The 25599-nt window shown below is 44.6% G+C and overlaps 1 protein-coding gene across 1 annotated transcript in view; it reads left to right on the forward strand.

Moving 5' to 3' along the window:
• LOC135058260 (DBH-like monooxygenase protein 2) overlaps positions 1–25599 on the forward strand; it is a 146291-nt gene that overhangs the window by 112152 nt on the left and 8540 nt on the right. Inside the window, exon 6 of the mRNA XM_063963790.1 lies at positions 18365–18467. Within this exon, the coding sequence (XP_063819860.1) occupies positions 18365–18467 (103 nt within the window). The remainder of the gene's footprint in view (positions 1–18364; positions 18468–25599) is intronic.

A 25599-nucleotide genomic window follows, 5' to 3' on the forward strand; every position in this document is an offset into this window, starting at 1 on the left:
CACACTCAGGGAATGCTCTTCTGAAGACAGTTCCCCCACAAGGCCCTTTGGAGAGACAGAGAGAGAGTATGCCAGCACACACCCCAGCGCAATATGACCCAGGAAAAACACAGCAATTTAATGTTTACCCCGTAGCGCTGTTATTATTATCTGCGCCAAATTATGTGCCCCCCCCCTCTCCTTTAAAACCCTCTCTTCTACCGTGGTATAAGCAGTGGAGAGTCCCGGGAGCTTCCTCTCAGCGGTGCTGTGGAGAAAAACATGGCGCTGGTGAGTGCTGAGGGAGAAGCCCCGCCCCCTCGACGGCGGGCTTCAGTCCCGCTAAAAGTGTAAAATTGGCGGGAGCAATGGCGCACAGCTGCCGTGCTGTGCGTTACCTCAGTGAAGCTCACGAAGTCTTCTGCCGCCTTTTGAAGCCTTCTTTCTTCTCATACTCACCCGGCTTCTTTCTTCTGGCTCTGTCAGGAGGACGACGGCGCGGCTCTGGGACGAACGTCCAGGGCGAACCTGTGTTCCGACTCCCTCTGGAGCTAATGGTGTCCATTAGCCTAAGAAGCAGAGCCTATCATTTAAGTGGGTCTGCTTCTCTCCCCTCAGTCCCTCGATGCAGGGAGTCTGTTGCCAGCAGTGCTCCCTGAAAATAAAAAACCTAACAAATATATTTTCTTAGCAGGAAAGTCAGGAGAGCTCCCTGCAGTGCACCCAGCTGCCTCTGGGCACAGTCTCAAACTGAGGTCTGGAGGAGGGGCATAGAGGGAGGAGCCAGTGCACACCCAGAGTCAAGTTCTTTCTTAAAGTGCCCATGTCTCCTGTGGAGCCCGTCTATTCCCCATGGTCCTTATGGAGTCCCAGCATCCTCTAGGACGTTAGAGAAAACAAGTATTTGTAACTCGTGCGATTTGACTGCATCTCTGCTTGTGTGATACATTTAGCAATGTGATACGGTTTTTGCGTCATTTTGCACAAATAGCGTCATCATACGCGCTGTGTTAGCACACGCAGAGGTGATTGTGTAAAGACTTAAGAACTTCGCTGCTCTCCCAGGAAGATTCTTGGTGGACATTCATTGGTTGGTCTGGTGACACTTCCCACACAGAATTCCAGTGGATAGAAACCCAAAAGTAGCAGGCCTGTAACCACCACTGGAAAGGCATGGTATTACTCTGTTAATACATTTCATTCTCCCAGTGCCTGAGGGGTCTGATAGTGTCCTCTCTGATATAGGCGTGTCATCAGTCGGTGGGGCTTGGGATACTCAGTAGAGAAGGATTTGGTGAAAAAACTCGGAGGACTTTCACCGTTTGCTCGTGTTGTCCATTTGGTGATCGTGTTAAAAGGCCCACGATGGGCGCTAAATGCACAAGTGAGAAACGTTTGGCAGCCAGGGTTCAGGCTGAAGGACAGGGGCCGAAAGTGTCCGCTGGTTATGTGTAGGAAGTATGGTTCCTTACACGGAGGCTTTTTTTGTAATGATTGGGTAAAAATTACAATGAATGAGTGAATGTCATTTTCCAGTGATTGGTGATTTTGATCCTGAGGTATTGCAGGTAGTACGAAGACAAATAAAATGTTTGACCAAAGTCATATAAGATAAGAACTAAAACATAATAACTGTTTGAATTCGTAGCAACAATAAGGAGAAGTAAGAGGAAAAAAAAGGGAAAGCAAGTACACCACCACCGCCACATATGGATGGGGAAGCAGTTACAGCCAGTATACAAACTATAAAAAAAAATATGAAAAAGAAATGTAACCTATACTATGTAATAACGCATGTCATAAGTCTTATTCAGGAGGAGATGGTGACCCAACTCTGGTTTCGCCCATTTCTCATGCACTCAGAGGAGTAATATCCAACAGGTAAAAAAGGAGCTGTAGCCCGCAGGGGAAGTGGCTGAGACCAGTGGAACTGGTAAGTATGGTGCCTTTCAAGTACATAGATAGTAAGACCCAAAAATAAAATAAAAATCAGGAAAGTAATGACACAAATGGAGAATATCCTGTCCGCACATTAGTATTACCCAGTAGGAAAGCGGACAGAGAAGGGGTAACCCCCAGGGTGCTTCTTTTTAACTGTCACTTAGATAAATAAACAAGATGAGGGCAGCTAGGAATGCCCTAGTCTAGATGAGCTCAGTAATGTTTGTTGGACCATTTACAGACCCTTAATATGGGATGAGAAGGATTAAATGAATACTTCACATGACCTAGAAGCTTTTTTTTTGTAGTACTAGAAAATTCTCTGTTAGGAAAAGATCACAGGTAAACAGTAATTCGGCAAATGGGAGTAACGAGAGAAGTGCAACATTACCCTTTGACAAAACCTGCTGAAGTTACAATTAGGCCTCTATGATGCTAAACTCTTTTCTTTTTCTCCTGGCAGCAGTGGCCCCTGACTAACTTACTCGACAGAGATTTTGTTGTGTAAATTGAAATGTGAATTGGAGAACAGCTTAAGGGAAAGCTAGAAAGAAACTCTATAGGTGGTTGAGCACTCTTATTATAAGCAGAGGAAGAAAGGGGAAGCAAAAGAGGGAGTTTGTAATGAATAGTAAAACTTAACTTTTATTCAAATTACTGATGGCCTATAGGCCTATATAACAATAAAATTGACTAACATTGGCAAAATATGAAGACAATAGACAAACATAAAAGTAAAAATACATGCAATTAAAAAACATCCAGGTAGACAATAGCAAATATCTATCATATATATATACTATATAAGTACCCAAAGTGATGGACTATACATAGGCAGGACTACCAGGGCACGGTCAGAGTACTACTGTTCCCCATGTGCAATACAGTGAATGGGGGATGAGTGATCCTTACTGGTGTCAGTCCTTGGAAAATAAAGATAAATCAATAAGGAGGATATTCTTTCTTTTCTGCTTTTGGCTGATGTGTACTAGACACAGCGCAGCCAATGAGAGAAATACTGGGCTGCCCTCATCTACTGGAGAAAAGATATAGTTGGATCAATTGAATATATAGTGTAGATGTGGTGGTGAACACAAATGTGTAAAAGAGAGTAATAGGGTCTCTGTACTAAAAGGGCTGTGATAGTATAACGTGTAAATACCCTGTAATCCAGGCCTGGCCAACCTGTGGCTCTCCAGATGTTGTGAAACTACACATCTCAGCATGCCCTGCCACAGTTTTAGCATTCCTTATTAGCAAAACTGTGGCAAAGCATGATGGGACTTGTAGTTTTACAACAGCTAGAGAGCCACAGGTTGGCCAGGCCTGCTGTAATCATATCATTGCTAAGTTCTAGATACCATACAGGTGTTGTCTGTATTTTGAAAAGTATACAGTCATGTGACTAAAGTAACGGAGTCAAGGGTAGGGTCGGAGTTGCTGCATCAATCCATCCTCAGCAGCAGCTCCGCACGTGAGTTCTGGAACTCCCCAGTAGCCACCCAATTCCCAGAGTTCCAGTACTCCTTTCCTAACAAAAGGTGCACAAGCAGCAGGGATGACTGCAGCCTGGAGAGGATTGTCAGGAAAAGTAATGTAAGGGGAGGGGTTAACCCCTACATCCGGGTTTCTGGGGAAACTCTTGAAAAACAATTCCGCTTATGGTCATGGAGATCTTTATCCAGGACCCAAGATCTCTGTTCCAGCCCATACCCCTTCCAATGGACCAAAAAATAGAGCTGACCATGGGAAAACTTAGAGTCCAACACTTTCTCTACAAAGAACTCATGTTGACCCTGAACATTTACAGGAGATCTACCCCTGATGACTTTCCGAGGGAATCTCCCAGAAATGACACATGGCTTGAGCAAAGAGCAATGAAAAGTGTTGGATATCTTTAAAGATCTGGGCAACTGTAGCCAAAAAGCAACTGGGTTGATCTGCTTGACAATCAGGAATGGCCTGATGAATCTGGCCCTAACTTGGCCGATGGTTGCCAGAGTTTGATGTTACGGGTTGACAACCACACCGTATTTCCCACCTTAAAGGTACATGGATGATGAGATTTGTCTGAAATATTTTTCTCCTGGAACACAGCTCTCTTAAGGGCAAGGTGCACCTAACTACAAATAGCTCTGAGGCAGGAAATCAAGGACAAAGACGAAGATGGATTAACGGGAGTAAATGAATTGGCTCTGGGATGATAGCCCATGACTGAAAAGAATGGAGACACCTTAGTGGACGAAAGACAGGAGTTGTTGTAGGCAAACTCAGCCAGGGGGAGAAACTATGACCAATCGTTCTGAAGTTTAGAGGCATAACAACTCTGGTACTGCTTCAGGGACTGGTTAACCCGCTCAGTCTGACCGTTAGACTGCGGATGATATACAGAGGTTAAACTGAGCCTCATGTTTAGAGAGGTACAAAAAGCCTTCCAGAAATGAGCAATAAATTGTGGTCCTCGGTCCGAAACAATATCTGTGGGCAATCCATGGAGCCTAAAAACATGACGAAGAAACAAGACCGCCAGAGCCTGGGCAGACGTCAACGAGGCAGAGCAATAAAATGGGCCATCTTGCTAAAGCGGTCTACTACCACCCAGATAACCTGAAACCCATAAGAGGGTGGGAAATCTACCACAAAATCCATCAAAATGTGTGACCATGGCCTGACCGGAATGGATAGGGGCAGGAATTGTCCAATGGGACGAGATCGGGGCACTTTGTGCCAGGCACAGTCTTGACAAGAGAGAACAAATTCCCTAACGTCCTTAGTGATATTAGGCCACCAAACTGAGCGAGAGAGCAGCTCTAAGGTCTTAGCAATACCCGGAGGACCGGCAGTCTTGTTATCATGAAACTCAGCAATGAGATTGCCCCTCAGGAACACCGAACCAAAGAGACGGCCAGCAGGGGTGTTACTGGGGGCCTGAGCCTCAACCTGAAGTAGCTGTGTATGCAAGTACTAAGTGAAACCGGTCCGTATAGAGGTTGCCGGAATAATGGAAGAGGCAGGAGGTTGGACTTCATGAACGGAAGAAAACAACGCGACAAGGCATCAGCTTTTGTGTTCCTAGAACTGGGTCTATAGGTGATGATAAAATTGAACTGAGCAAAGAATAGCGAGCAGCGAGCCTGACGTGAATTTTAAACTCTTAGCAGACTCAATATACTGTAGGTTTTTATAATCCGTGAACACAGTTATGGTATGCTTTGCTCCCTCAAGCCAGTGTCTCTATTCTTCGAAAGCCCACTTGACTGCTAACATTTCTTTGTTACCAACATCATAGTTGGCCTCAGTGGAAGATAACTTTTTGGACATGAAGGCACAAGGATGCAGTCCTAAAGACTTGGGGTCCTCCTGGGATAGGACTGCATCCACCCCTACCTCTGAGATGTCTACCTCAACAATGAAAGATAGATCAGGGTTGGGATGTCTCAGGATGGGAACGGAAACAAAAGCCTGTTGCAATGCCTGGAAAGCACACGCCGCCTGTGGCGACCATTTCGATGGATCCGCACCTTTTCTAGTCAATGCCACAATGGGAGCAACCAAATCTTAAAAAGCGTGAATAAAACGTCTATAATAATTGGCAAAACCCAAAAACTTCTGAATTGCCTGCAGGTTAGTGGGTTGAGCCCAATCCAGGATGGACTGGAGTTTTTTAGGTTCCATACAAAACCCCTCAAGCGAAATATACACCCTAAGAAGGACACTTTGATGACATTAAATTCGCATTTCTCCAACTTGGTATACAAATGATTCTCCCGCAGTTTTTTGAGCACGTGTTGAACATGGAGACAATGCTGTTCCGGGGATTCAGAATAGAGTAAGATGTCATCTAGGTATACTACCACAAATTTCCCCAGGAAGTCGAGGAGGACATCGTTAATCAGGTCCTGGAACTCTAAAAATGCATTGGAAAGGCCAAACGGCATCACAAGGCATTTAAAATGCCCGGATTGTGTACTAAAAGCCGTTTTCCACTCATCCCCGGATTTTATTCGGATGTGGTTGTATGCTCCCCTTAGGTCAATTTTAGAAAAAATAGCTGCAGTGCGGAGTTGGTCAAACAACACAGAAATGAGGGGTAATGGATAAGTGTTTTTGACTGTAATCTTATTCATGGACCGATAGTCAATGCAGGGTCTCAGGGACCCGTCCTTATTTTCCACAAAGAAGAACCCAGCACTCAAAGGAGACTTTGATGGTCTCATAAAACCCTTCTTAAGACTATCTTGTACATAGTCGTCCATGGCCTTAGTTTCAGGGCCAGATAGCGAATAAAGTCTCCCCTTAGGTAAACAAGCATCTGGAATCAGATCTATTGCACAATCATAGGGACGATGGGGCAGAAGGACATCCGCATTACCTTTGGAAAATACATCTGCAAAGTCTTAGTAAGCAGTTGGAATACCCTCAAGGGCAACTACAGCGACTCGCGCCAGATGAGTAATACATCTCGTAAGGCAGTTGGAACCCCAATGAGAAATTCCCCCTGACCTCCAGTTGATGGTAGGATTATGGTTAGTGAGCCAAGGGTGACCCAAAACAAATGGCACAACCAGACAATGGGTGAGAAGGAACTCAATTTTTTCAGAATGCAATGCACCCACCATCACCTGCAAAGGTGGGGTCTGGTGGGTCACTACCCCGTTGGAAAGAGTGCTTCCATCTAGACCACGCATAGTAACAGGTTTACTGAGCTGAAGTTGGTGAATACCGCGTGCCCGGGCCCAAGTGATATGCAAAAGATTTCCATCTGCCCCGCTATCAATAAATGCAGAAACAGAAGAATCTTGACCTTCAAAGAATATCCCAGCAGGAACCAGCAAAGAGTTATGTGAGGAGACTAACTGAAGGCCTAAGTGAACCCCCTCAAAGTACACTTGGCCTGTGTGTTTCCCTGCTTGTTAGGGCAAAAACGCGCAATATGTCGCTTGTCACTAGAGTATAGGGAGAGCCCTAAACTAAGTCTCCGAGTTCTCTCTTCAGAGGAAATTCTGGACATTCCCACTTGCATAGGTTCCTCCTCTTCCTCTGAGAGAGCATACACACAAAAACTAAGCCTAAAACGAGCCCCTTTTTCAGTTTTCCGTTCCCTGAGATGTCAGTCAATCTTAATAGCACGCTCCATGAGCTTATCCAGAGTCTCTGGAACGGGATACTGAATGAGATGATCTTTAATATGTTCAGACAAGCCAAGGCGAAACTGACTGCGCAAGGCAAGATCATTCCAGCCACAGTCGTTCGACCATTGGCAAAACTCAGTACAATAAACTTCAGCTGGATTTTTACCGTCTTAAGGCACGTAAATGACTTTCTGCAGAAGCTTCTCTGTCTGGGTCGTCATACAAAAGACCTAAAGACATAAAAAAGGCATCTACAGTGAGTAAAGCTGGGTCATCAGAACTAAGACCAAAGGCCCATGTTTGCGGATCCCCCCGCAGTAAAGACATCACTATGCTGACCCACTGGGACTCTGAACCTAAGGATCGGGGCCTTTATTAAAAATAAAGCTTACAACTCTTCCGGAAGTTAAAAAAGTATTTTCGGTTACCCAAAAAGCGGTCAGGGAGATTCATGTTAAGTTCAGGAGAGGCACTTGGGGAAGTTCGTAGAAGATCCATCTGGGACCTGACCCGTAAGGAAAGATCCTGTACCATTTGGGTAAGGTTCTGGATCTGACTAGCCAGAATCTGGCTGGGATTCTGACCTTGTGCAGATTCATGGGAAAACTAAAGGCCACCCTGTTTGGCCGGTGATAATGTTAGGAAATGAGTACTGGAACTCTGGGAATCGGGTGGCTACTGGGGAGTTCCAGAACTCACGTGCGGAGCTGCTGCTGAGGATGGATTGACACAGCAACTCTGACCCTACCCCTGACTCCATTACTCCTCCCAGTGGTTGGATGGTGCCTGCAGTGCAAGAGATTTCTGCCTAGAGCAGCTGCGTTTGAATGGGCGAATTAGGTCCTCCCAGACTCTGATGCCCCCAGTTCTTATAAGATGACAAGGCAGTGAGTAAGGGGAAAAACTAGCTATGGCTAAGGAGACTACAAAATGAGAAATAAACAAACAAGTATGTGCAGTACTGCCACCAGTACCAAAACACAAAAAGTAAGGCTAGCGACAAGACTCACCAATATGACTCCATCGTTACCAGACAAGTAAACCAAGAATAGTGGCCTAGCCGCCTGACGCGACTCTGTCGCAAACTAACATAGGACTGCGCGGAAAGCCCCACAAAAGTAAAACAAAGTAAAGATAATTAAGATGCGGCCTCTGACGCAGAATGCGGCGGAGCCACAGACTCAAGGTACCATGAGGGACAGATACTGGCACCGTCAAGATACAGGGGAGTTTCCAAGGACTGGCCGATAGAGCTGGAAACTGAACAGGGCTCCTGGCTAGACACGATCCGAACAGAAACCGGGACCAGGGCACCAGGAGCTCAGACTGGAACCAGGAACTGCTGACATGGACCAGGAACTGCTGACAGGGACCAGGAACTGCTGACAGGGACCAGGAACAGGCTTGCAGGAAGCTATCACCGGCGGTGCTGTACTGCCCTAGCTCCCATAAAAAAGGCCCAAGGACCAATCAAGGGAGCCCCAGGCAGCCCAACCCCCCGGTCCCTAATCGCTCCAGCTAAGGTCTGGCATGCAATTCAAAGCGTCCCTGCTGCTTAGAAACAGCTGGTACTGAGAGCGGCTGCCTGGCATCCCGGGTTGCCAGGCAACCGGCCCGGCGCCGGAAGTTGCCTAGCAACGGTCGTTTTTTCCTTCCACTTAACTCAACTCTATTAATGTGCTTTGGTACAGCACTTTGAGAACATGCAACTTATTTATCAATTTCCTTTTGAGACTTTCCCTCCTTGTGGAGGGTGTCAATGATGGTTTTCTGCACAACTGTCAGGTCAGCAGTCTTCCCCATGATTGTGAATTGTACTGAACCAGACTGAGAGACCATTTAAAGGTTCAGGAACCCTTTGCAGATGGTTTGGATTAATTAGTTGATTAGGGTGTAATACTTTGAGCCTACAATATTGAACCTTTTCGCAATATTCTACTTTTCGGAGATTTTGGATTTGGGGTTTTCTTAAGCTGTAAGCCACAATCATCAAAATTATAACAAATAAAGGCTTGAAATATCTCACTTTGCATATATTGAGTCTATATAATATTTCTCATACGTCCTAGAGGATGCTGGGGTCCACTTTAGTACCATGGGGTATAGACGGTTCCGCAGGAGCCATGGGCACTTTAAGACTTTTCAAGGGTGTGAACTGGCTCCTCCCTCTATGCCCCTCCTCCAGACCTCAGTTTTAGAAATGTGCCCAGGCAGACTGGATGCACTCCAAGGGAGCTTTACTGAGTTTCTCTGAAAAGACTAATATTAGGTTTTTTATTTTCATGGAGGACTGCTGGCAACAGTCTCCCTGCTTCATGGGACTTAGGGGGCAGAAGTAGGAACCAACTTTCTAAATAGTTTCATGGCTCTGCTTCTGGCTGACAGGACACCATTAGCTCCTGAAGGGATGCTGAACGCTAGCTGCGGCTATGTGCTCTCTCCCACAGCCCGCTGTCACCCCCCTTGCAGAGCCAGAAGACAGGTGAGTGTAAGAAGAAAGAATCTTCAAAGTGACGGCTAAAGGTACCGCGCGGCTGGCGGGAGCGCAGCACTCCATGCTGCCCACACATACACAGGCACTGCAGGGTGCAGGGCGTGGGGGGGGGCGGCACCCTGGGCAGCATGTAACCTACCAAACTGGCTAGAATAAGCGGCATAAGTTGCTGAGGCACAGTCCTACCCCCGCCAGTGTAAATATCTGTATCAGAAAAGCTGAGAAGAAACGCGCCATTAAGGGGGCGGGGCTTCCTCCTCAGTCAGCCAGCACACTGCTCAGCGCCATTTTCTCTCTCCTCAGGCTGCAGAGACAACGCTGGTCCTCCTCCACTGCTGAATAGAAGTATCATACAGGGGAATACAAACAGGGGGGGGGGGGGGGGGGGCACAGTGAAATTTGGTGCTATATATAGTGTGATAATATCATTATAAAAGCGCTGCAGGTCTGTGGGCATTTTGTGTCTCACAGACGTTTGATTACTGGTGCTGGGTTGTGAACTGGCAAATCCTATCTGTGTCCTTCTGACAGATTTTACTGTGGGTCTGTCCCCTATAAGTCCCGGGGTGTCTGTGGTGTGGTTGTGCACGTGTGTGACATGTCTGAGGAAGGGAGCTCTTCCCCAGAGGGAGCCATTTTAGGGACACAGAGTTGTAATGTGGTGGCGCTGCTGACACACCATGAGCCTGAATGGGTGAAAGAATTACCTGATAGTGTGAATCATATCAGTAAGAGATTAGATAAGTCTGAGTCTCATGCAGAAAACTGGAGAAAATCAAACCCCTTTTTCACTATAGCACGGGTCGCAGCTGTGTCGCCTGACACGGCTGCGACCCATGCTACAGCCCATTTGTGGACAGCGCTCACCAACCCGGCATATTGCCGGGTTGGTGACGCTGCTAGTGATGCGGCAGGGGCGGCGCTGGGAGATTACATGATCTCCCAGCGCAGCTCTCCCTATACCCTGTGAACGGGAGCCGTGTCGCCTTGACATGGCTCCCGTTCACACTAGACAGCTAGCCGGGTTGAACACGATCCGGGAATTTGCTGGGGGACCCGTTTCCACTAGGTAAAAACACGGGTAAATGCGCCCCCCCGCGCATTTACCCGTGTTTTAAGGAGCTAGTGGAAAAGGGGTATCAGTGGAAGATGTGATTTTTAGTGGTTCTGCTTTTTCATCCGCAGGCGACCCCTCTGGGTCACATAAAAGACCATTTGCACAAATAGTACAAACTGATACCGACATAGACTCTGATTCCTGTGTCGACACTAGTGATTCCAGGGGAATAGATCCTAAATTGGCAAAAAGCATTCAATACATGATTGTTGCTATAAGGGAGGTTTTGGAAGTTATGGAAGCCCCTTCCGTACCTCAGGAAAAGGCTTATTTTTATAAAGAAAAGAAAATTAATGTAACTTTCCCTCCTTCTCACGAGCTAAATACTCTCTTTGAGGGAATTTGGGCAAACCCTTAAAGGAAATTTCAGATCCTCAAAAGGATTCAGGTTGCTTATCCTTTCCCGGCAGAGGACAGAAAAAGGTGGGAGTCACCCCCAGTTTTAGACAGTGCTCTGTCACGCTTAAAAAAAAAGGTGATTCTCCCTGCGTCTGGGACGGCTTCAATAAAGGAGCCGGCAGACCGCAAAATGGAGACTACGTTAAAATCTATTTATGTGGCCAATGGTACACTGCTCAGGCCCACGATTGCTTGCGCGTGGGTGAGTAGTGCTATCGAAAAATGGTCAGATAACTTGTCATCTGAAATTGAAATGATAGATAGAGACAAGCTTCTCCTAAAGTTAGGTCATATCAAAGATGCTGCTGCATACATGCTAGAAGCCATGAAGGATATTGGGCTTTTGAGGTTCAAAAGCCGCTACCATGGCAGTCTCGGCTCGGAGGGCGTTGTGGATTCACCAGTGGAATGCTGACGCAGATTACAAAAGAAATATGGAGGCTCTCCCGTATAAAGGTGGGGCTTTGTTTGGATATGGACTAGATGCGTTGGTGTCTGCGGCTACCGCAGGTAAGTTAACATTTTTGCCTTATGCTCCTGTACCGGCGAAAAAGACATATCACTCTCCGATGCAGTCCTTTCGGCCCAACAAATACAGAAAGGCCAAAGGTTTCCCCTTCTTTGCAGGTAGAGGGAGAGGACGAGGAAAAAAGCCTGCAGCGTCTCCTGGATCGCAGGAGCAGACGTCCACCCCTGCTTCTGCCAAATCTGCAGCATGACGCTGGGGCTCCCTTGCGAGAGTCCGCTCGGGTGGGAGCACGTCTGAAACTTTTCAGTCAGGTCTGGGGTCAATCTGTCCTGGACCCATGGGTCTTGAAAATAGTGTCCCATGGATACAAACTGGAGTTTCAAGACGTCCCCCCATGCCGGTTTTTCAAACCGACCTTGCCAGCTTCTCTTTCGGACAAAGAAGTTGTAACAGCTGCAATTCAAAAATTATGTCAGGATCAAGTCATTGTCCTGGTTCCCATGTCACAACATGGAGAAGGGTTTCATTCAAGCCTCTTCGTAGTTCCGAAGACGGATGGCTCGGTCAGACCAATTTTGAACCTGAAATCGCTAAATCTTTAGCTGAAAAGATTTAAGTTCAAGATGGAATCTCTGACAGCAGCGATTTCCAGTCTGGAGGAAGGGGACTTCATGGTGTCAGTAGACATAAAAGATGCTTACGTACATGTTCCCATTTATCCTCCTCATCAAGCTTATCTGAGATTTGCGGTACAGGATTGCCATTACCAGTACCAGACGTTGCCGTTCGGACTCTCCACGGCACCGAGGGTATTCACCAAGGTGATGGCAGAGATGATGGTCCTCCTTCGACAACAAGGAGTCAATATAATACCTTACCTGGACGATCTCCTGATAAAAGCGAGATCCAAAGAACAGTTGGTGCAGAACATTGCACTCTCCTTGTCAGTACTCCAACGACGCGGTTGGATCATGAATTTTCCAAAGTCACAATTGGAACCGACGACAAGATTGTCCTTTCTGGGGATGATACTGGACACAGAAGTACAGAGGGTATTTCATCCAGTGGAAAAGGCTCTGGAAATCCAGAGACTGGTCAAGCACATTTTGAAACCAACAAGAGTGTCGATCCATCAATGCATTCGGTTGTTGGGAAAGATGGTAGCGGCCTACGAGGCCATACAGTTTGGCCGATTCCATGCCAGCTGGGTCCTAGTAACCACGGATGCAAGTCTCTGAGGCTGGGGAGCAGTCACACAGGGAAAAAGCTTCCAAGGAAACCTGTCTTCACATAAACGTGCTGCAATTGAGAGCCATTTACAGCAGCCTTCTACAAGCGGTGCATCTTCTTCAAGATCAACATGTGCAGATCCAGTCGGACAATGTAACAGCAGTCGCGTAGATAAACCGTCAGGGTGGAACCAAAAGTAGAGCAGCAATGGCAGAGTTGACAAAGATCCTCCTCTGGGCAGAAAGACATGCAAGAGCTCTGTCGGTTATACACAAGGTAAGAAAATAATTGGTCTAAGTGTGGCGCACTAGGTAGAAAGTGAATACATAAAATATAACTTTTATTAATTTATTATTTATTTATTATTAAAAGGCCTGTAACTGTGAAATATTAAAACCAAAAACAACTACTGACAAGACACCATGTAAACATATAATGTTAAAAACACACACTGTGCCTAATATGTCGTGCATACCATATATAGTTAATTATTTGGTACTGTGACCTTCAATGGTATTGTGTGTACTGTCAAATTCAATGTTTATGTCAATAAAGATATTGATGTTCGTGTCTTATAGTGTACTCTCTTATTGTCTAATTCATAGCCAAATACTGGATAGTTTGCCTTCAATGCTACTGTGTATGCTGCTGGGTTATAAACACCAGTGTTATCTTATCCGTATATACACTTGTTATATATAATCAATCAGGACCAATCAGGTCTGATATGTACCGTTTAAGAATAATGCCTCACAAATTCATGGGTACTGTTGAATAGTCTCCCCTCCCGTTAAACTGTATGGTAATGGACTGCTGCCTAGTATTTCCCCTCTATCCCAGTCCAGATATGCTATTAAGTAGTGCTGTCAACCTCAATAGTAGAAATCACTATTCTATTGCATATTTGCAATAGATAGTTGACGTGAATATGTCTTCTATTGACGCAGTATACCTATTCATACAGCAACAGAAACAGCTGTGTTTTGCATAACAATCAGCTAATGCAATATTATTTAATGCTGCGGGTGGTCTTGTGCATTACTTATATTATCCCGTCAGCTTTTGGAGCACCTCCACATAAATATTATGGGGTCTGGTATCCCTCCTTATGTTGAATAAAGGTATTTAAATTTTAATATTAGTGGGTGCTCACTGTTATTGCTGTCAGTATTGTGCACCACATTCACTGTTCCAGCGTAAATTAACATGCACTAATTATCGTGTATACGGTTATTATTGGCATGCTCCGCCTGTGTATGTGTCCACTTTAAATTATAGAAAAAAACATTTTTAGCAGGCGCTGATAACATATACTTTAAAAAAGTCCTTTTGGATAATGCCAATACAAATCAGCTGCAGGAGGTTTGATGACCTGATGTTAGCAGGTCAATCACATTGCACTGGACCACCCAGATGCAATTAACCACAAAACTCCAACTTTTAAACTCTTGCGCTATACTAAAAATATATATGATATGGATGACAATAATAACAGACTCCTATTAAATTAACATTATTTAATAATACATGAATGATCACAAATTATAAAACAAGACCGGTCTTAATGATTTGAAAATCTAAGATAACAAGTATAAATACTTTCCATTAAAAGGAGGTGGACTTGAGCATATTCTGTGCACAGAAGTGTATGAACTAACTCTATAGGCAATTGACTGAATATATATATAAAAGTCAAAAATAGATCAAGTATAGTTGCTAGTAGAACCCGTGTATTAGATGATTACCAATGAACAGTCACTTAGTATCACAGTTCCTTTGAACATATCAATCCAACACAGGACAGTAAATTGAGTGAAAGCCGCTCCAACCGGACTCTTACGTGAGGTATGAGCAAATGTTGTCAGCAGGAAAAAGTCCCGACATCCACCAGGATGGCCTCTGGCTGCGGGGAAACCGGCACCTGCACTGGCACCTGCTGTAACCTGTCCTGCTCGACCTGAATGCTCCACAGATCTACACTTCTATGTGCCGTTTGCGGGCACCGATGAGCGGCTTCTCTCCTCTCGATGATAATTCAACCAGCAGATGAATAGTGCAGCTGATGAAAAATGACTCCACCTCCCCCTCACTTCCACTAACTGTAGGTGTACCCCAAGGTTCTGTCCTTGGTCCTCTTCTCTTCTCTCTCTATACGTCCTCACTAGGTAAGCTCATTAGTTCTTTTGGTTTCCAATATCATCTCTATGCTGATGACACTCAAATCTATCTTTCCTCTCCAGACCTCTCCCCTACTCTCCTCACTCGTATCTCCAACTGTCTCTCTGCTATCTCTTCCTGGATGTCCCAGCGCTTTCTTAATGTCTAAGACCGAGCTGATCATCTTCCCTCCCTCCCGCATAACCTCACCTCCTACAATCTCATTATCTATTGATGGCACTACTATCTCCTCTACCCAGAGCCGGCCATAGGCATAGGCAAACTAGGCAATTGCCTAGGGCATTTGATATGCCTAGGGGCATCAGCAGCTTCTGCTGATTAAAATGATATGCAGCATGCCTATATTCTGTGTGTAGCATTTCATATGCAGATACAGCCACAGTCTCACACAGTATATGGGCATGCTGCATATCACTTTAATCAGCAGAAGCTGATTGTGCATCCTAGCCACATTGCAATGCAAATAAGATGCATTTTCATTAAAAAAAAGGTGTGCCCGACGTTAGCATTGAGGCAATATTTATGAGGACACATCTGTATCCAAGCAGAGGCAGAGGTCACAGTGTTAGTGGCAGTGTGAGTGCTGTGTGCATGTGAATGGGTTGGTTGTGCAGTAGTGTTCAGAATATGTGTAAGGAGCATTATGTGTGTCATGTAAAAATGCATTAATAATGTGCAACATATGTGTAAGGGGCACTATGTGTGTCATTATGTGTATAAGGGAATTAATAATGTGCAGCATATGTGTAACAGGGTACTACTGTATGTGTGTGATTATGTGTATAGGGGCACGAATAATGTGCAGCAAATGTGTAGGGAGCACTTTGTGTGTCATTATGTGTATAAGGGCATTAATAATGTGCGGCATATGTGTAAGGGACATTATGTGTAAAAGGGCATTAATAAAGGTTGTAATAATGTGTAAGGCGCATTATGTTTATAAGGACATTAATAAGGTGTCTCATATGTGTAAGGGGCATTACTGTGTGGAATGTGTGTAAATGCATTACTAATGTGTTGCATTATGTGTATAAGGTGCTCTACTATGTGGCATTGCGTATAGAAAGGGCACTATTGTGTCATCTAATGTGAATAAAGAGCAATAGGGTGTGGTGTAATGTGAATAAGGAGCAATTCAGTGTGATGTAATGTGAATAAGGGGCTCTACTGTGAGGAGTAACGTTTATAAGGTAAAGTGATACTACTGTGGGATGTAATATGAATTATGGACACTATCGCATGATCATGTGTGAATAAAGTTGCAGTACTGTGCGGCGTAATTGGAATTGGGGTTATTGTGTGGCCATGCCCCTTGCCAGCAAAAACACACCCCTTTTTGGGCTGTGTGCCAAATGTGCGAACTGTTCCTATTTAAAATATAGGGGGGTACAAGGTCAGAGGCGGAACCAGCGGTGGTGCTAGGGGGCAGAAGCCAAAATCTTGCCTAGGGCATCATATTGGTTAGGGCCGGCTCTGCCTCTACCCCCCAAGTGCGCTGTCTTGGAGTAATCCTTGACTTCTCCCTCTCCTTCAAACCACACATCCAGCACCTCACAAACCTGCCGTTTTCATCTAAAAAATATTTCCAGGATCAGACCCTTTCTGACCCAGGATGCTACTAAGACTCTTATCCACTCACTGGTCATCTCCAGACTGGACTACTGTAATCTCCTCCTGACTGGCGTTCCTGACAAATACCTCTCTCCACTCCAATCTATCCTCAATGCTGCTGCCAGGCTCATTTTCCTCACCAAACGCACTACGTCCACCTCTCCTCTCTTACTAGACCTTCACTGGCTCCCCTTCCCTTTCAGAATCCATTTCAAGCTTCTCACACTTGCTTACAAAGCCCTCACCCACTCCTCTCCCATCTACATCTCTGATCTTATCTCGCTTTACACTCCCACCCGTCCTCTTCGCTCTGCTAATGCTCGCTGACTCTCCTGCCTATGGATTACTTCCTCCCACTCCTACCTCCAAGATTTTTCACGTGCTGCACCACTTCTCTGGAATTCCCTACCTCTCCCCCTCAGACTCTCCACCTCTCTACAAAACTTCAAACGGGCTCTCAAGACCCACTTCTTCACCAAACCCAGCCAAATCTCATCCTAACCATCTGTTCTACGCTCTCTATGTACCCCAACTGTGTCACCCCTGTCTGTCTACCCCTCCCCTTTAGGATGTAAGCTCTCACGAGCAGGGCCCTCTTCCCTCATGTGCTTATCCTTTCTTACTTTAAAATCCTAAACTGCACCACATCCAGCAGTCCTCTGCCACCTGATACTTATTCCAGTGTCATCTGCTGATGTAACTATGTTTATTTACCCTGTACTTGTCCTATATTGTCGTCAACTGTAAGTTGCTGTTTTCCTGTTTGATTATTTGTTTATGTACTCTGTAATTGGGCGCTGCGGAACCCTTGTGGCGCCATATAAATAAAGGATAATAATAATAATAATAATAATAAATAGGGGGCATTAGGATGAGATACATATACTTACCTAGAACCCTGTCAGGATTATCACCATCAGGATGGCGCGGTTGGTATTCTGACCGCTGGCATACTGAGCAGTATATCATACCCAGCCCATGCTCAGATGATAATTAGCTTGTTCTACCAGTTTTCTACTGACAAAAGCCCAGAGCTCTGTGTATAGTACAGCAAACAGATCTAAATATATATCTAAAATGGAGTATTAGTGATATCCTTTAACAGGGAGATGTAGCAAATCTTTGAGAGAGATAAAGTGAAGAGAGATAAAGTACCACCCAAACACAGCCAGTTAGATGCTGATTGGTTGGTGTTTTTCCCCAAGGCTTGATACATCTCCCCCACATTCTTTCTTTCTGACATTGGAGGTCATTCAGATCTGATCGCTGCTGTGCATTTTTTCGCACAGCGGGTGATCAGATCCGAACTGCGCATGCATATCCACCGCAATGCGCAGACGCAATGGACACTTGCAAAGCGGATCACCGGTCAGCGACGGGTTTGTGTGAAGGAACCATTCGTACAGGCGTTCACAAGGAGATTGACAGGAAGAAGGCGTTTGTGGGTGTCAACTGACCATTTCCAGGGAGTGTCTGGAAAAACGCAGGCGTGCCCAAGTGTTTGAAGGGCGGGTGTCTGACATCAAATCCGGTCCCGGACAGCCTGATGTGATCGCAGCGGCTGAGTAAGTCCTGGGCTGCGCAGAGACTGCACAAAATCTGTTTGTACAGTTCTGCTACACATACGATCGCACACTTGCACAGCGAAAATACACTTCCCCTCTAGGCGGCGACTATCCGATCACAGGACTGCAAAAATCGCTGCCTAGCGATCAGATCTGAATTCCCCACATAAGTTATGTGTGATTACTGTGTGAATGTATACTCGCCAATGGTGTAACACTGGGTAATGTTTCATCTCTTTTTCTCTATAGCCATTCGACTTTCCGGCACAAGTGGGTATTTCTATTGGTACTGAGAAGGATGTTAAATACATCAGACTTGAAATTCATTACAGCAACTTTGAAAATAAGAAAGGTAAAAAGCTTCAGCCTGATTCTATTAAATTAATGTCCGCGCGACACTTGCAAGCAGCTTCCATGATAGATGCACAACTTAGCAATCTGCTTTCAAAGTCTAAAGAATTGTTGATGTTAATTAGACGGATGTAACACAACATTGAGGCTGTCAATCGCTAGGGGAGTGGCATTCTTCCAAAAATGGGGATCTCCTTCTCTAAAGACAATCTCCGTACCCCTGATTCTGCTGGTATGGATGGAATTAATAATTATTATAAATAATAATATTGTGCTTTACAGGTGAACTACTCCTCCTAGCAAGGCTGCCTGGGCCTGATGGCACTTGGAGAAACCAGGCATCAAGGGCCCTCTGGAACTTGTAGTCCATGTGTAACCACTTGTTACAATAAGTGTGTTAGATATTCATGTCCTATGTTGTATAAAGCGTATATGTATGTATGTATGTATGTATGTATGTATGTGTATCTGTATGTATGTACACATATATATACAGGTTGAGTATCCCTTATCCAAAATGCTTGGGACCAGAGGAATTTTGGATATGGGATTTTTCCGTATTTTGGAATAATTGCATACCATAATGAGATATCATGGTGATGGGACCTAAATCTAAGCACAGAATGCATTTATGTTACATATACACCTTATACACACAGCCTGAAGGTCATTTTATCCAATATTTTTTATAACTTTGTGCATTACACAAAGTGTGTGTACATTCACACAATTCATTTATGTTTCATATACACCTTATACATACAGACTGAAGGTCATTTAATACAATATTTTTAATAACTTTGAGTATTAAACAAAGTTTGTGTACACTGAGCCATCAAAAAACAAAGGTTTCACTATCTCACTCTCACTCAAAAAAGTCCGTATTTTGGAATATTCCGTATTTCGGAATACTTGGATATGGGATACTCAACCTGTATATATATATATATATATATATATATATATATATATACACACACTCACTTTTCACAGCAGGATGAAAAGATAACGGAACAGCACTCATATTTAAGCAGGGTTTATTGGTCCAACAGCATAACACAGTAATAATCAGCGGCATCCCAACGGCCGTTTCAACCATGCCTCTGTGGTTTTCCTCAGGGGCTAAAAGAGACTCATCACCAGGTGTGCTTATTTATAGAAAAAAAAAGGCTCCAAAGCAGCCAAACTACTTCCTATGTCACCAGCATGACCCGGAGCTGTCCGCACTCCCATTGGTCCAAATGTTGTAACAGTGTGGGCGGAGACCAAAATGTTAACAAATCTGCCCCCCGGCTTAAACACCAGGTGAGAGTAAGCCACATTATTACTTCTATCACATTACACCTCCCTGAGGTGTGACATCACTGTGAACAGGTAAACAATGCCCGGATTAGCATATTAGAGAAGTGTGAAAAAGAATACAATTTCCCGTACCTTTAGAATATACGCAAATCCACACTACACCTTTTAGTGCAAAACAGCTCTATAAAGTGCAATGTTGGTGGGACGTGAAAAAGGCAGCGATGCATCTAACAGAGGCCACCAGCATAGACAATAAATATAAAGAGATTATCAGGTGCAGACGCAAAGCAGAGAGCCTCTTAACCTTCTCTGTTTGGGAGTCAAATATAAGTGCACCCAGTGTTCCCTGGAGGTCTCCCATCCAGGTACTGGCCGGGCCCATCACTGCTTAGCTTCCAATATCGCACGGGTATTGGGCATTTCCAGCGAGGTCTGGCTGGAGTAAATAGAAAAAAAATCCTAGGCACACATTGACAGTACGTAGGTCATGCACCTTCCTGTTCTCCTCCACCAGATATAGCTAAATAATGGCACTCGGTGGTGCCCCAATGTAAATAGCACAACAACTTCAATTAAGCAGTACCTTAGACACACGCCGGTGTCATCACATCATTATATCCAGTTCAGGCGCACACAGCGATGCGCAATAAAGAGTCTAAATACTGCTAATTGTGGACAGTGTTAAAGAGTCATTTGTGAAGTATTATCTTAGTTAACAGTCATATTCGTCAAGGGTGAAACATCAAAACATAGGGTATAACCCTTCAAAGACAGCATCCAAGATGGAAATCTTCATTCAGACCATTGGGGGATAAGCATCGTAGCCGGTGGATCCATTGTAGTTCCCTCTGTATCAGGATCCTGTCCCTGTCCCCTCCCTTTCTGAGCAGAGGTATATGGTCAATAATGCAGCATTTGAGTTTATTAATAGTGTGATTAGCTGCTCTGACGAGTCTTGCTACTGGTAAATTAATTAGTTCTTTAAAATTAGTACTGGTGTTAAGGCTTTTCTTGATGGAGGAGAGATGTTGGCTTAATCTCTCTTTCATCATTCTGCTGGTCTTGCAAACATAAAGTAGATTACACGGACATATCAATACATACAACACGAATCTGCTGTTACAGTCAAGTCTGTGTTTTATGGTGTACTTTTTATTGTCCCTTGTGTTCAAAAAATTATTATCCACCAACAAAAATTGACAGTTGGAGCATCCCATGCAGCAGAATACTCCTGTCTTTAATTTCAACCAAGATGTCTTGGATATCATACTTTTCTTCGAATAGTCCGTGACTACCAATAAGTCTTTCAGGTTCGGTCCACGTTTATATACAAAGTGGGGATAATCAACAATATTCTTGGTCACTAGTGATCAGATACCAATGCTCCAAAATCTTCTTCCGAATAAAGCATGAGGCAGTGGTGTACATACTGCAGAACTTGAACTTGTCTGGACCTACATGGGCACTTTTTTAGTTAGAAGGTCTTCCCTCCTAAGTTGTCCGATTCTAGTAAGAGCTTCTTCCACTTCCCCTTTTGAATAGCCCCTCTCCAGAAATCTTTGGCTCATTGCTTCCAAGGCTGTGGGTAACAGGGATTGATCAGAAGTTATGCACATAACACGGAGTAGCTGTGAGAACAGCAGTCCTCTCTTCAGAGGAGCTGGATGAAAGCTGGATGCCAGTAGTAAAGAATTACTGTCCAATGTTTTGCTATATATGGAGGTAGAGATCTAATTTTCCATCTTGTCAATGGATACGTCAAAAAAATGAATGTGGCACCTGCTAAATGTGAGGCTGAACCTAAGAGATCCTGGTCTGCTGTTAAGATAGTTAATAAATTCCAGTAATTTAGATTCACCACCCTGCCAGATAAAGAACAAGTCGTCAATGTATCTTACATAAAACAACATATGTTTCCCAAAACATTGATTGCCAATTATGTGGGTAAGTTCATACTCCGCCATGAAGATGTTGGCATAAGATGGGGCCATATTAGTCCCCATCGCGGTCCCTTGTTTTTGTAAGAAAAAGGCATTCTCAAAACGGAAATTATTTTTATGAAGAATCAAATGTATGAGAAGTGTGAGGTATTCCGCTGGGGGCCCAAAGTAATTTGCATTATTGGAAATCATATTCCGGCAGGCCTGTATGCCCTGTTCATGCGGTATATTCGTATACAGGCCGGAGACATCAAGTGTTACCTGTAGGGCATCCTGTGGTATCTCATTAAGGCATTTCAACCTCGTCAAAAAGTCAGTGGTGTCTTCAATGAAGCTCTCCATGTGTCTCACAATGGGTTGCAAATAAAAGTCCACCAATTGTGAGAGTGGCTGGCACAGGGATCCCCTTGCTGAGATGATTGGCCATCCCGGCGGCTGGGTCAAAAACTTGTGTATCTTTGGCAAGTTGTACAAGTTAGGTATCCTAGGATGTGACTGTGTCAGAAAATCTGCTGTACTGGAGCTTATATAGCGATTATTGACCCCTAAGTTGATTGCATCTATTTCTTTTTTATAGTTATTCATGGGGTCATGGTTGAGTCTCTGATAACAATTAGTGTCAGCAAGTTGTCCATAGATCTCATCCTTGTAGTGTCACGAACCGGTCTCTCACCTTTGTGGGTTCTGGGGTTCATCCGTTGCCAGTGCGGTTGCTCGCGGTGCTGTGCGCCCGTGTGGGGACGCGGCGTGATCAGTGGCACAGGTAATGCAGAGTCTGGGAACTGTGAGTGCGGGGACCAAATGGCCTAAGGCACTGCGGTGTGTCTGCTGTATAGGAGGTGGCCATGTTGGAGACCAAATAGCTAATACAGAGAACTTGTGAAAACACCTGTGGGCAGGTGTAAACCAATCCCGTGCTTGTGCTGCCTTTAAGTAGGCTGGGATTATGTTACTCTGGGCCAGTGCTTTGTTGTATCAAAGCTGTGCTCTAGCTCTGAGCTCTCTCCGTGCATTCCTGTGTGATTCCCGTGGTCCAGATATCGCCTCCGTTCCCAGAGGTCCGTCTGCAGCCTTCACTGCTGAAAGATCCACCGGCTCTCTGTTGTGCTATCAGTTAATTGCACACCTATTGGAAATAGTTGGATTCCCAGTGTCCTGCATGAGGTTACCTTGTTTGTCTGCATATCATTCAAAGTCTGGAGGATTCTGTTTCTCTCAGCTGTTCGTTTGTTCAACTCTGCATTTAACCCATTCAACACCTTGTCTTCTACTACAGTTTCACAGTGATCTCCGGAACCCGCAAGTAACCCAATTCAGTACTTTTATTTTGCTTTGTTGTCATTACAAGGATAATTCATCACAGTCTCTCAGTTAACCCTCAAAACCCCATTGCAAATTCTTACAGTTAATTCTTCATGTCTGCATTAACCAGTTAAACACATTCTGCAGTTCAGCATCAAAGCCTGTTTATATTTGGACAATTCTACATTTATTCATCAGCTTGTTTTGCATACAGTTCCATGAACATTTCTTTTATTTATCTTTGAGTTTTATCCTGCATATTGTTTCTGCCATTCCTGCAATACTTCAGTATAATATGATGATTAACAACTTGCCATTTAACACCTTACTGAATTGTTATTTCTAATAAAATATGAAACGGAACTCTCTTCGTCCTCCCTGCTTTCATTTCCCACCAGCACCTACACCTGTGGTTGGTTCAGGGTTTACGGATTCACAAAAACACCCAGACCTGACAGTAAGCACTGGCCACATGGATCCGTCAAGTGACCAATTCGCAGGAGGCGGTGCTACTTCAGATATCCTTTCCCGTCTGGAAAACCAGGAGTCTATACAGACACAAATAGTGCAGTTTATGCAAACTATGGCAGACCGTTTAGAGATTCTTCATACAGCTATTAAAACATCTCAAGTCCAGATTCCTACTCCAGTTGTCCCAGTTACCACTACAGCTTCTCCTGAGACACTACCTACGTCCTGTTTGCAGTTACCCTCTCCAAGTAAGTTTGACTGAACCCCAAAACTTTGTAGAGGATTCCTGAATCAATGCGAGATCCAGTTTGAACTGTTGTCCGCCAGTTTCCCATCAGCTCGTTCTAAGGTTGCATATATTATTGCCCTCCTCTCCGGTCAGGCTCTGGAGTGGGCATCTCCATTATGGGAAAGAGGTGATCTTATCCTCTCTAATTACAAGGAGTTCGTATCATCCTTCCGGAGAATCTTTGACGAACCAGGCAGAACCACCTCAGCATCTTTAGAGATTCTCCGTCTACGTCAAGGTTTACGTCCTGTCAGTCAATATATTATTCAGTTTCGTACGTTGTCTTCAGAGTTAAATTGGAATGAGGAGGCCCTGATCGCCGCGTTTTGGAATGGACTTTCAGAGAAAATCAAGGATGATTTAACCATCCGGGATGTACCTACTACACTGGATGAATTGATTTCTCTCTGTAACAAACTTGACCTACGCTACAGAGAGCGATGTTTAGAGAAATCCAGGACAGAGCGATCTAGTCCATGTTATCATCCTAGGCCTCGACAAGATTCTTCATCACAGTCGCCGGTAACAACAGAAGAACCTATGCAGATTAGGCGCTCTCGCCTCACAGAGGAGGAACGACTTCATCGTCGACAGGGTAACCTCTGCATGTACTGTGGGTCCTCCGAACATTTAGTTAAATCCTGCAAACTCCGGCCTGGAAAACTCTCGCTCCTAGCTTATTCAAGGGAGGTTAAGCTAGGAGTTACTTTAGAATCACGTTCTGGGAAAGAGCCGACCTTGTCTATTCAATTAGAAGTTCCAAGTTCTACAGTGAAAGTTTCAGCTCTCCTAGATTCCGGGGCAGCCGAGAACTTCATCTCCTCAGCCTTTGTCATGCAGTCTAAAGTTCAAACCATGCCTCTGGAAGCAGCAGTTGCCGTTACAGCAGTGGATGGAAGTCGAATTCCAGATGGTATAATTACTCATCGAACCATATGTCTCAAGATGAAAGTTGGTGTGCTCCATTCCGAATACCTCTCCTTCTACATGATTCCCAAAGCCTCTCAAGATGTGATACTTGGTTTACCTTGGCTGCAGAAACATAATCCTCAACTTAATTGGCAAACCATGGAAGTCCTTTCATGGGGTAAATCTTGTACCAAGGACTGTTTAGCCTCAATTGTACCTCTCCGGTCAATTAGCCTTCCCGACCTACCTCCGGTGTATCAATCCTTTGCAGATGTTTTCAGCAAACAAGCAGCAGATTCTCTACCTCCTCATCGCGAATGGGACTGCCCAATTGTCCTGGTTCCGGGTAAAACACCTCCTAGGGGACGAATTTATCCGCTATCCATCCCAGAGACGCAAGCTATGTCTGATTATATACAGGAAAATCTAACCAAAGGATTTATCAGACCATCTTCTTCACCTGCAGGAGCCGGATTCTTTTTCGTTAAGAAGAAGGACGGTGGGTTACGACCATGCATAGATTACCGTGGACTCAACGAGATCACTGTGAAAAACAAGTATCCATTACCCTTAATTCCAGAATTATTTGACCGGGTAAAAGGAGCTACTGTGTTTACAAAACTGGATCTCCGAGGGGCCTACAATTTAATCCGCATCCGAGAAGGGGACGAGTGGAAGACTGCTTTTAATACCCGGGATGGGCATTACGAATACCTTGTAATGCCTTTCGGTCTTTGTAATGCACCTGCAGTTTTTCAAAGCTATGTGAATGAACTTTTTCGTGATCTTCTCTACAAGTGTCTTGTAGTGTACCTGGATGATATCCTAATATTCTCTATGGATATAAAGTCTCACCGTCACCAAGTTAAAGAGGTACTGACACGTCTGAGGAAAAATCAACTTTATTGTAAGTTAGAGAA

This window comes from Pseudophryne corroboree, chromosome 3 (genome assembly GCF_028390025.1).
Source record: "Pseudophryne corroboree isolate aPseCor3 chromosome 3, aPseCor3.hap2, whole genome shotgun sequence".
NCBI classification, from domain to species: Eukaryota; Metazoa; Chordata; class Amphibia; order Anura; family Myobatrachidae; genus Pseudophryne; species Pseudophryne corroboree.